Source organism: Triticum dicoccoides, chromosome 7A (assembly GCF_002162155.2).
Source record: "Triticum dicoccoides isolate Atlit2015 ecotype Zavitan chromosome 7A, WEW_v2.0, whole genome shotgun sequence".
Taxonomy (NCBI): domain Eukaryota; kingdom Viridiplantae; phylum Streptophyta; class Magnoliopsida; order Poales; family Poaceae; genus Triticum; species Triticum dicoccoides.
The window spans coordinates 672,610,124-672,622,523 of NC_041392.1; the positions used below are offsets into that span (position 1 = coordinate 672,610,124).

Below are 12,400 nucleotides of genomic sequence, written 5' to 3' on the forward strand. Positions count from 1 at the left end.
CCCAGTTCCATAAACTCCTCCCATAAAATAAGTATTTTGTTGTATGTCCCAGCTTAAGGCATTAGCCCGTCAGAGTTACCTAAAGTACAATTACTTTGTAAGGATGCAACAAATATGCATGAAGATTCCTCAAAAAGAAGTGCACTATTTTTTTTACTCATGACAATATAACCAGAATAATAAGATCAGCAACTGGTAAAAACTCAACCTGATGAGTGACGTACACCACAGAGTTTTAGCCAAAGCCTCAAGAAAGCATCTGTACAAAAGTTAAGAAATCTTAAGCAGTGACTTGTCAAATTCCCGTGAACAGAACACTAAAGATAGTATCATTATACCTAGAATATGTGGGATCATGTATGAGCGTAGAGTGCGCTTCAAGGATCATCAAGCAAATAAATATTAGCAGTCTGACACATAGTTAGTGCTATCTGATTCCAATCATAGAAATCATGCATATATGTAGACAAAGCAGATGAGGGCCTTGTTGGGGTTGCAAAGAAGTCTAACAAGTTGCAGATTCCTGTTGTCGTTGGAATCGCCATCGTGCACCAGCTGCAACCGCCGTCACCGACCCGCTCAGGACGTGGTCTGCTGCACGGCCAGATGAGCTGCCTCCTATTGAGCGATGAAAAGGAGGAAGAGGCGGAGCGCAAGTAGGAGTTGAGAGTTTTCTTCAATTGCAGGATATAGCTTCACCAGATCTTCGACAAGAAAATCATGCAACTCCACAGCAAATTCAACCCCAGTAGGTCCACCACCGATAATCACAAAGTGAAGGATCTTCCTTTTCTCCTCTTCACTGAGGTTAGGAAGTGACGCCTTTTCAAAGCAGTCTATCACGCTCTTCCGAATCTTTTGGGCATCCTCCACTACCTGACATTTACAATGTGAGGCTGTAAGCACAAGATATGACTAATACTGCACGGTACAAATACCATATATCTCAAGAGTTTGCAGGAAATTAAACTGTAACTTACATCTCAGGATTTAAACATGAGAAATAGCAGAACAGTAAAGAGACACACAATGCCAATCAGGATTTTACCTTCAGAAAGTGGCAATGCTCCATCACACCAGGAGTGTTGAATGTATTCACAGTAACTCCAAGAGCAAGAACCAAGTAATCATAATCAACCATCAAATCACCATTCCCATCCAAATTAGTCCCAACAGCAGAGCGGTAGTGGATCATCAGATCGATCTTGAAGCACTCTGGTAAATATTCACATGTTTGATTGGAGTATAACCTGGAAACAAAATCAATCTCGAAAGATTACAGAGAGGGAGGGGGCCGCATGAAGAGATAGGTAGAGAGAGAGAGAGAGAGAGTATTTGGTGAAGCTCACCTCGTTGTGTTGGCATCGGATGCCGGAGCCGTCGGGTTGGTGCTCAGCTGGCCAGGGCGATGACGCGGCGAAGAGGAGGACGCACAGTCTGAGTTGGGAAGGCCTCCACCCCAGCCTGTGGACCCGATGCTACCCTGCTCCCCCAGCACGGCGACCTGTTGGGCGGCGAGGAAGAGGTAGCAGCGGCCCGAGCTGGCTTGGGAACCTCCTGTTGAGCCTGCGAGGAGAGGGTTGCGCGGCACAGGAGCTGCGTGGTGTCGTCGCACACCCGCTGAGGCCGCCGTCTGCCGCACCACCGCGCGAGCCGTCGGTCAACGCTGCACCTCCCTCTCCTCTTTCCTCTCTCTTTCTGCTTCCTCTCCTTCCTTATCTCTCCCTCATTTTCTCTTTCTCCCGCAGGGAACGATCCATGGCGCTGGATCGATTCGAGTGTCGCCCTTCCCTTGCAGGTCGCCGCCGCGCCCGCACGCCTCGGGTCCGGTGGGATCCAGGATGACGAGGGGGGAAGGTCGCTGCCGCGCCACCATCTCCCCCCTCCTCCTCCGCCACCAGAGGGGGCCGCCGCCACCATTGTCGAGGGAGTGGATGGGATGAGCGGATGTAGGGGGAAAAGATTTTAGGGTTGGAAACGAGGGGGATGGAGGAGAAAGCAGACGGGCGCGGGGCTCACCACGGCGCGGTGGTTTTTTTCCTTCGCGTGGTGCGCTGCACCCCCACGCGCGGCGCGGTGCGGTGGTCTTTTTTCTCTTCCGTGGTACCGTGCGCTCAAGGCCTTCCTTGTGACTACCACTCTAGGAGGCTTTATATGTTAGATGTCTCCATGTGCAGATATCACATACAAGAAATCACAGCTGATGCATTAGACCACGGCGACCGGCTGCTGTCGTTTCTTCTTCTTTGTGGCGTGTGCAAGGTCTTTGGGACAGGAGATGGTCAACCGTGTGATTTTCTGTATTTTGAAGAACTAATTTAACACAAATAGACACATTTGTGTCTTGTAGCTTCTTGCTTCTATGCAATATACTCCAGAACTTTATGCTCGGCAATGACAGAATATTTGTAACCTATTACTCTGAAACATGTCGTCCGGTCCAACACTCCTTTTTTTTGTAATCTTGTTATTGAAGTTATTAACTACCTTAGTCTGCTTTATATTTTAGTGCATACTGCCTTTTCATTTTATATTTTCTACTGAATAAAATACTCTTCATCATTGACTATACTTCATTCTGATTTATGCTTTCACTTGCCGAATTATAATCCCCTTCATAGAACAATTTTTGGTATGTACTCACTCACAAATGTAGCTGTATGCGCAGTCATAAAAAATGTAGTATGCAGGCACTCCCAACAAAGTAGTATATATCATCTCGATAAAATATATAAATGTACTCATGTATAAAGTAGTAGTATATATCATCTTAGTAAAATATAGTATATACTCACTAACCAAAAAGTAGTATATACTCACTGGCTAACAAAATAGTATATCACATCTCATCAAAATGTGGTACATACTCACCTTAAAAAGTAGTATATACCCACTCCACAAAAAAGTAGTTTATACTCACGTATAGCACTCAGTTGCAAGCAGTATATATTCTCCAAATTTTTGCACACTAGGTAAATACTCCAAAGTGGTATCACGTGGAGCACTTTCACTGATAATATACTGCATGGATGAAAAATATAATTACTTAAATGTTTGAGTGGCGCATGGGCAGTTCCTAATTTCTAGGGTGTGGATAACGCATGCATTGGAATTAATTGTACTGTGTAACAAATTTGACGGATGGGTCAGCTCCTTCAACCTTATCCGTTAAGGTGGGAGTACATACTCTTGGGAGTATAAAAGAGGAGTATATATATACATATATATATATATATATATATATATATATATATATATATATATATATATATATCAAGCAATGGTAGTTACCACCTAGCTATTGCCTTTCCACGTGTCCCATGGTACCACCGAACCAAATAGGTTAGTGGATACTAAAAGATCCAATAACGTGAAGAGCGTGTTCCTTGAGTTTTTTTTACAATCTTCCTTGAGAATAATTAATTAGTATGTGCATGGACTATGGTGAAATTCCCTGCAAAATAAAAAAGTATGGTGAAATACTTCTGGGAAAATTATGGAGTATATACCTTTAAGTATGGAATATATGTAGCTTGGAGTATGTAGTATATTCCCGCAAAAAAAGGACTATGTAGTATATATCACCCGCAAAAAAAAGAGTATGTAGTATATATAAATATGATAAGTGCATGTTGGCTCTAATTTTTTGTTCAGGCAACGTGACGCTAATTTTCTGCACCCGATGAAAGAGTACGTTTACTTGGAAGGATGTTAGTATATAGACAGATTTTAGCACTTACGTAATCTCATTGCCAATAAACATTAAAGTATGAAATTTTGTAAGGATTATAAACATAAATATGTCCGTAGCATCTGCATTTGAAAAAAAAAATGTCCATAGCATGCGTGTTCAGTACCCTGCGCAAAAGGTAGTATGTATATACTTCTCCCCAAATTCCAAAAGGTGGTATATGTGTAGTAGTTGTAGTATGGAGTATAATTCGGGATGGAGTATGTGTCATATAATTTTTAAACAGGAGTACGTGTCACTACTTAATACGAGGCACGTATAAAATAAAGTATTTTCAGCAAGGGAGTATGGAGTTTATATACTTCAACTTGAAAGGAGTATGTTGTTTATATACTTCTTCTTGAAAGGAGTATGTAGTTTATATACTTCATGCATACAACAGAGTATGCTTATACAAAAAGAAAAATAAGTACTTTTATACAGCCAATGAGCCATAGTATATGATTTACATATATTTGCTGCATGCGTTGCATGCGTGATGCCATGCATCCATCACACGGACTTAACACGATTGTGGCACATCCATGCGTGAACCATGTTCTCATATGTACGTTGTTGTTGCCGCCGACGCGCCGGGGCAGTCATCTATCGGCCACGTTGCGCCAGAGCACGTATCAGTCGTGTGCATCAGCCACAGTTCATCGTTGTCTCCGTTGCAGCACTGGAGCAGTTACGTGGTTGTCAATCGTTGCTGCCGCACACGACAGGCTAGCCTTTGTGCAGGTCTTGATACGCCGACGAACACTCGCATACTTGGAGGAATAACTGCGTGCAGGAAAGGAGACTCGGCGGATGGCAATGGCTGTGCAAAATAATCAATGATTATATTGATGTACATGTGCCTGGAAATCTGAATTAAAAAATCAAACTATTGTACACGCATGGAAATCACGGGAAGTAGTTCACGTTGCATACCTCCTTTTGCAATTTGTAATCGCTACAGCCGTCTAAGTTTCTTGGGATAGCTTTTGATTTCAGCGCAGAGACGTGAATTGAGATTAGAAAAAGGAGAGAGAAAGAGAAGATCTGTTAGATGAGATCGGTACAATCCTGTTATATATGGGTCCAGTCTAGCGCCAGGAAAAACGGAAGGTAGCGATAGCAGGTAGAAAAATATCCAATTCTTTCGTGCCCACGACCCGTTAAGAAATCTACAGATCTAATGTAATCCGACGGCAATCAAGGCAGGGGTAACTACCACCTAGTGGTAGAATGGATTTTCCCTATATATAGTGGCGGAACCATCCATTCAAATGGACATGAGGGGACACAAAAGTGACATTATTTGAGTGAGGAGCACAGCACAAAGATGCATGATATCAAAATAGTAATGAGATGTGATCTATAGGAATAGGATGCATCAGAAATTTGTATGGAAATTCTGCATCACTAGCTCGTACATTTGTGTATTGCTAGTCGACTTGAATTTACTTCCATCAATTGCACAATCTCACTTCTTGCATTGTCACCACTTCTAGCCAGATGGTCATCATATGGATCTCCTAGACGAAGGCCGTGTGAGCATCAATGCACGATGTCTATTGGGGAGAAATTGTCATGGCATGGACGGTGTAGGAGAAATACCCCTGTATATAGGCCACGCCTTCTATTTTCGTGTGCACGGTTTCATTGGTCAACTGTGTGCACAGTATACCACATTGCGCACAGGCCCATTTGCAATGTGTGCAGTATAACAAAATTGATGGTTTCAGATGTAAACATAAGATCACATCATATAGGATAAGCTGCATAACCAACATGCATATAACAAAATTCCAGACAACATCCATATGTGTGACAAAGTTCAAAGCCAAAATGACACTTCCATCATGAATCATATGATCAGTTATGCACCTAATAGCCAAAATAACACTTCCATCATGAATCATATAACAAAGTTCTAGACGCATCACCTAATAGCCAAAATAACACTTCCATCATGAATCATATAACAAAGTTCTAGACGCATCCATATGATCAGTGTCATGCACCTAATAGCGAAATGCTACTATAAATCTAACTGAAAAAGTTTTAGATATCTAGCTGGTATCATCAGCAAGGTAGGTTCTAGAAGAGTTTCCCAGCCCAAGCTGGACCGCTGAGTGGTCAGGCAAATGTAGAATCATTCTGGGGTGACTAATAACCACCCAATTGCTCCAGTATGCTCCCTTCTATCCCAATAATTTTAGCCAATGAGTTCGAGTGGCCCTTGAGGAAAATATCCGTGATCTGCAATCAAATGATTCGCACACTGAGTATGGTCCCACGAAATGAAGTCTCAAACAACTGATGCTATCAAACAGCTATGAATTATAGAAGTTCATGATGTTGCTCTCTACAAAGCTGTTTTCATGAGAAGAATGGGCCAGCAAAAATGTCTCACATTATATGTTGATAACTACTCCCTCTGTAAAGAATTATTAGAGCGTTTAGATCACAGATCAGTAAAGTAGTGATCTCTAAACGCTCTTAAATTACTTTATAGAGGGAGTAATACTTCATACATACGCCTATCAGCATACCTGGGTACACCCAAATAGCTTGAGAGTTCTCAATGATGAGCAACTGTCAACAATCAGCCCCAAAGCTTCATTGGTCAGACCACGGCAGAAGGAAACATCCAGAACCTCCAAGCGTACGGAGCACTTGAGAGCAATCGACCGTGCAGTAAGGTTTCCAACCTAAAGTAAGAGCAATAAATTATATAGATTAAAATGTGCATAAAAGTTGGTCACATACGAAACAACCAAGAAGCATCGCAAAAATACAGTGAAACAAAGTAGACAGTAACAGTACAGTAAATGTGAGGCCAAAGGCAAGATGCATTTTCTGTTCCACATCAGTATTAGATCTAAACAAGGCGGAGGCCTCAGGGATTGGTGTCCTCTGTGTAAGGGGGTTCTATGTTCCATGATATAGGAGTTTGATGTTTGTCAGAACAGTTTGCATGACTTATGTATGTGTTGTATACTCTTATATGTCAGCATGCGCGAGTTGGAGTATAATGTGAAAGTGTGTTTGCTCAATAGAGGATTAGTACTACAACTTATAAAATATCTATTGTCTATTTATTTCATGACTACCTTGAAATTTTATGGATCATCAAACATAGATTTTAATAACAGTGCACCAGCTAGCATAATCTTATTTCAAGTACGATGTCATGGATACAGGTGCATACACTAGATGATAGAGTTATGATTTGAAGGTTTCATATCAATGAGAAACACACATCCGAGCAGACAAAAAGGAGCATGGACAAAGTACCTTCTCAATGTTGTTTAGGCTCAACTCAGTTAGACATCCTCCAGATTCTTCCAAAAACTGAGACAGTGCTTCATCACTGCAAAATTGATTAGGTTCATTGCAGCATGAGGAAGATTTTTTGCACGATATCATTTACACAAAAATCATGTGCAGATCAATACAAAAGAAGACTACGAAAAACAATATATTCATAAACTGAAGCATCATAAAAATGGAAACCATGTTAAATATTCATAAGTGTTAAGCTGTGCTGATGCATTGGTTGAGACAGCAAAAATCCCAGGAGAATAATAATGTGTGAATATGAAATGGTCAGGGGATGGTATCTTGTACACATAACTAAAGTATGAATCCTTCTCTTCTGGTTTGAATGTCGAGAACTTTTGGGAAACAGGAAACCAGTCAAGAGTCCTAGTGGTGTATTTGCTTTTCTTATCTCTTTGAATTTTACATTTTGGTGTTTCCAACATCCTAATCCTAAAATAAAAAGTAGCAATGTAATCTATTGAAACAGGCCATCATGACCACCAAACAGGTTGCCTACACATGCCATCCAGCAGCACATAAGACCTTGACAAGTAGTGGAGTAAGAATCATGAATTCACTTCTCAAATCAGTTGACGTCATTAAAAACACTCATTAAAGTCAGACCAAACCATATTGGCACTTCTACAAATCTACAAATAACCCATGTGTAAATTAGCTTACTGAAAATCATTGATAGATTGCTAATTGAAAGGGAAAGCTAGTTCATATTCAATTATTATATACACCACAAAATTTTGAGAGCCTTCATATGCAAAATTTCAGCAGATATAAACATGAATATGAATGGAAAAATGGGAATACCTGAATGTATTCTTTTGAAGCTTTAATTTCTTTATAAAACGACAGCCATCACGAAGATGTCTCGTTGCTGAGTCACGCAACCTACTCAAGTTTCGTATATCTAAAGATGATAACTGGGGGCAGTTCACCCCAATAGTCTTAATGGAGGATGAGGTCAGTTTCCTGCAAATTAGACAGCGCAATGACAAAAAAAAAGTCAGAATGTACCCTCATATCACTTCTCTTTATATGCATAATAAACATGTCATAGTTAACTTAAAAAACCTGCAACAACAACAACAACAACAAAGCCTTTAGTCCCAAACAAGTTGGGGTAGGCTAGAGGTGAAACCCATAAGATCTCGCAACCAACTCATGGCTCTGGCACATGGATAGCAAGCTTCCACGCACCCCTGTCCATAACTAGCTCTTTGGTGATACTCCAATCCTTCAGGTCTTTCTTAACGGACTCCTCCCATGTCAAATTCGGTCTACCCCGCCCTCTCTTGACATTCTCCGCACGCTTTAGCCGTCCGCTATGCACTGGAGCTTCTGGAGGCCTGCGCTGAATATGCCCAAACCATCTTAGACGATGTTGGACAAGCTTCTCCTCAATTGGTGCTACCCCAACTCTATCTCGTATATCATCATTCCAGACTCGATCCTTCCTCGTGTGGCCACACATCCATCTCAACATACGCATCTCCGCCACACCTAACTGTTGAACATGTCACCTTTTAGTCGGCCAACACTCCGTGCCATACAACATTGCGGGTCGAACCGCCGTCCTGTAGAACTTGCCTTTTAGCTTTTGTGGCACTCTCTTGTCACAGAGAATGCCAGAAGCTTGGCGCCACTTCATCCATCCGGCTTTGATTCGATGGTTCACATCTTCATCAATACCCCCATCCTCCTGCAACATTGACCCCAAATACTGAAAGGTGTCCTTCCGAGGTACCACCTGGCCATCAAGGCTAACCTCCTCCTCCTCACACCTAGTAGTACTGAAACCGCACATCATGTACTCGGTTTTAGTTCTACTAAGCCTAAACCCTTTCGATTCCAAGGTTTGTCTCCATAACTCTAACTTCCTATTTACCCCCGTCCGACTATCGTCAACTAGCACCACATCATCCGCAAAGAGCATACACCATGGGATATCTCCTTGTATATCCCTTGTGACCTCATCCATCACCAATGCAAAAAGATAAGGGCTCAAAGCTGACCCCTGATGCAGTCCTATCTTAATCGGGAAGTCATCGGTGTCGACATCACTTGTTCGAACACTTGTCACAACATTATCGTACATGTCCTTGATGAGGGTAATGTACTTTGCTGGGACTTTGTGTTTCTCCAAGGCCCACCACATAACTTAAAAACCTGACTCGTCATAATTACTGGTAAGTGGACACATTATGGTTGCAAGCGACCATGAAGGACACGATTGGTTAGCATATAGCACAGGGGGCTCCTTAACTTACTCCACAATATAGGATATAGATATGCAATATTATTTAGATAGATAGGGGAGGCGTTTAAACAGGAAAGAGATCGGATTGGGTTTTGCAAGATTAGAGTTAGGAGGGTCAATGAACAAGAGAATAGTTATCAATCAAGAAAAAAGAATTTAGCAATCCATTTATGCCATTGTTCATCCTCTCTAACCTACTACACAATCCCCTACAGGTCCAGCCATCTTTGCGGCAGTAGAAACCTAGTTTGTTCCAGAAGAATATTATAATGTCCTCCTGGATATGAAGAACAAAGGCGCAAATGACCAGTGACTCCATCTATAACTGAATTAATACTAAGGATCTAATCTGAAAGACAAGATGAAAGTAAGGTACCAATGCCATTAGTAGCATGGAAAATCATGCTGCACTTTCAGCTTCTGTCTCATATCATGGAAAATCTATGATATGACCAGTGATGTTTGATAGTTTTCATAACAAAATATATTATAACAGGCTTCCTAATTCAGTAACAACTTTCAACTAATGACTTCAGTTATAGAATGAAATTCTACGGAAAAAATGCCCCTGCATTGAAGTAAAAGGCAAATAGGTAAAGTAGAAAACTGTAATCTTCTAAGAGAACTACAAGATATAATATACACTGAAGAAACTACAGCTGTAAGTAGGGATACTTACAGGCAACCAGCAAACGCTAACTCCCTTATATTAGGGCCATGTATAGGAATGAGCTCATTCACAAACTTGTCACAGACAGACTGTATGCCAGACATTGATAAAATCTCCAGTTGTTTAATTTTCTTTAGAGCAGGAAGAATCATCATGGCATCCACATTTAGGCAGTCATTAATATATAGTTCTCTCAATACAGATTGCAGCCTATTAGCAAGATTCTCAATTCCAGTTGATGTGAGAAGAGAACACTCGCTTAAATTTAGCGAACTCAGAGAAGGTGCTGCTGAGATGAGTTTGTCTAACCCATTATCAGAAAGTCGGTAATTTCCCATCAGAGATATTTTTCTTAATAATGGCATGCAATTTGGAACCTTTGCCAAGGTAGTAGGCAAAATATAGTCAGGCATGCATCGCCCAGATAAGTCAAGCTGCAGAACCTTCACAAAAGGAAAGAAAAGAAAAGAGAAAATAAGTCCTTGAAAGATGACTTGCCCAAAAACAGGGCAGCAAAGTCTGCTGGTCAAACACTCATAATCAACAGAAGCAATGATATCTTAGTTTCTCAATAACAAACTCATATGTTTAGCGAAAGCAGTAGATGATGTGATCATGAAACATGAATTGCATAAGTGAAAAGCAGTACCTCTAAGGATTCAGTCATGCATTTACCAAAAACAGCCTCAAAGTCATCCTCATTCAACCAGGAACACTCCCTAAGCTGCAGTGCCACAGGATTGTCACACAAGATTTCAGTAAGAAGATGGGTATTCATCTTCCTAGAACGGCACAGTTCCGTGAGAAGTTTATGTTTTAGGTCCTCAGGTATGCCTCCAAGTGATTCAATACCTTCAGCATGGCTTGCAAGAGTTTGCATGCATAAGCTTGCAAGTGATGGGACAGGTCGCAGCGGAGCTTTCTTGTTTTTCAAAGGTGTCCACAGAATGACATTATCAGCATCATTAGCTAGTTTAGACGACGGACCCAACTCCCTGGCTCTCAATTTGGCATCTCTATCATCCATGATCCTCAATGCAGTAGAATATGGACCTGGCCAATCCTGAGCATCAGCCGCAGGCTCTAACTCTTCTTCATCATCTTCATCACTATGTACATCTTCATCTGCTTTGAAGAATGCAAATTTTGGTGCCAGCTTAATAGCTCTCTCTCTTGCCGCTTGCCTCCAAAGCGGCTCCACATCAGCATCAGCTGCTCCTGAGACGCTCTGATTCTCCTCTAAAACCACAGGTTGCCAATCCATCTCATCATCACTTAACTTCTGGGGCAATAAAACCTCTTCCACAACCATCTTCCCCTTTCCTTTATCATCACGACTGAACTTCCTGGTCCTGGTACCAGATGAAATACCCACACTGACAGCAGCACCAGAATCGTTGTTCCCAAGAACCAGCTTTGTGTTTCCTTCACCTCTATTTCCAGACTCATGCCTGAGAACCTCCTCACTGAAATCCATATCCGCAGCTGCCTTCTCTGCCGAATCATGCATGAGCATAGACTCCTCACTGAAGAGCTGTTCATTCCTGTCATTAACTTGTCCAATTCCCCCTCTACGAGTCCTCACAGAACCACCACTCCCCTGGCTGGTCATATGCGAACCCATAGCCACCACATTCGGTTCAGTCAGGTTAAAAGGAGCAAACAAGTTTGCCGGTACCTTCATGCCATGATCCCCCGGCAGCACAAAATCCTCCCTGTCGCTCTCCGAATCAGGCACGTAATCGGCCGCCGGTCCGGCCATCGTGCTCGCACTCCCTTTCGCCGGCAGCACAAAGTCATCATCGCTGTCGCTCTCTGAATCAGCCACGTAGTCGGCCAGCCGAGCCGACACGCCCTTGCGCCGCTTCGCCGTGCCCTCGGCGTCCTGGTGCAGCATTTCGTCGTGCACCTTGTCTCCAGACCCGGACCCTCCTCCATCCGGTCCGAGCGCCATCTCTGCGTGAACGTCTGGCTCCACGGGCCGCTTCCCGAGCCGAGACCCTGACCGCAAGCTCCTGCGCGTCCCCTGAGCACTGGAGCCGCCGCCGCTGCCGCCCGAAGCCATAGCCTCGTCGCCGCCGCCGCCATCGCTCCCCGACTCCCCAGCCTCCGGGGAAGCAGCCGCAGCAACGGCGGAAGCACGAGGCCTCCCCCTCCTCCTCCCGCGAGCGCCCGACGAAGCGGCGTCCCGGTCGGAGGAGGCCGCCGCGGGGGTGCCCGGGCTGGCGGCGCCGGCCAGGCGCAGGCTGCGGCGGGGTGCCTCGACGGCGGGGGACTTGAGGGACCCGTCGTCGGCGGCGGGGGAGCCGAGGCCGAGGGAGACGGAGGTGGACGGGGAGGGCGCCGGCGTGCTCAGCAGGCCGTCCATCGCCGCCGGCGGCGAGTGCGGGGCGGGGGCGGGCGCGATGGCGGC

At 43.5% G+C, this 12,400-nt stretch overlaps 2 protein-coding genes across 2 annotated transcripts; both read right to left on the bottom strand.

The window, feature by feature from the left end:
• Positions 1 to 346: 346 nt before the first annotated feature.
• LOC119333852 (external alternative NAD(P)H-ubiquinone oxidoreductase B1, mitochondrial-like) lies at positions 347 to 4,589 on the bottom strand. Its single transcript, XM_037606601.1, has 4 exons — positions 4,505 to 4,589; positions 1,350 to 1,566; positions 1,049 to 1,250; positions 347 to 876 (listed from the first exon to the last, which is right to left on the bottom strand). Exons 1-4 carry the CDS (start codon positions 4,587 to 4,589, stop codon positions 619 to 621), a joined length of 762 nt encoding a protein of 253 aa, XP_037462498.1. The 3' UTR covers positions 347 to 618.
• Positions 4,590 to 5,503: 914 nt separating this feature from the next.
• LOC119331998 lies at positions 5,504 to 12,312 on the bottom strand. Its single transcript, XM_037605178.1, has 6 exons — positions 10,637 to 12,312; positions 9,997 to 10,430; positions 7,868 to 8,029; positions 7,019 to 7,094; positions 6,274 to 6,432; positions 5,504 to 5,980 (listed from the first exon to the last, which is right to left on the bottom strand). The coding sequence occupies exons 1-6, from the start codon at positions 12,050 to 12,052 to the stop codon at positions 5,888 to 5,890; spliced, it is 2,340 nt and encodes a 779-aa protein (XP_037461075.1). The 5' UTR covers positions 12,053 to 12,312; the 3' UTR covers positions 5,504 to 5,887.
• Positions 12,313 to 12,400: the final 88 nt, after the last annotated feature.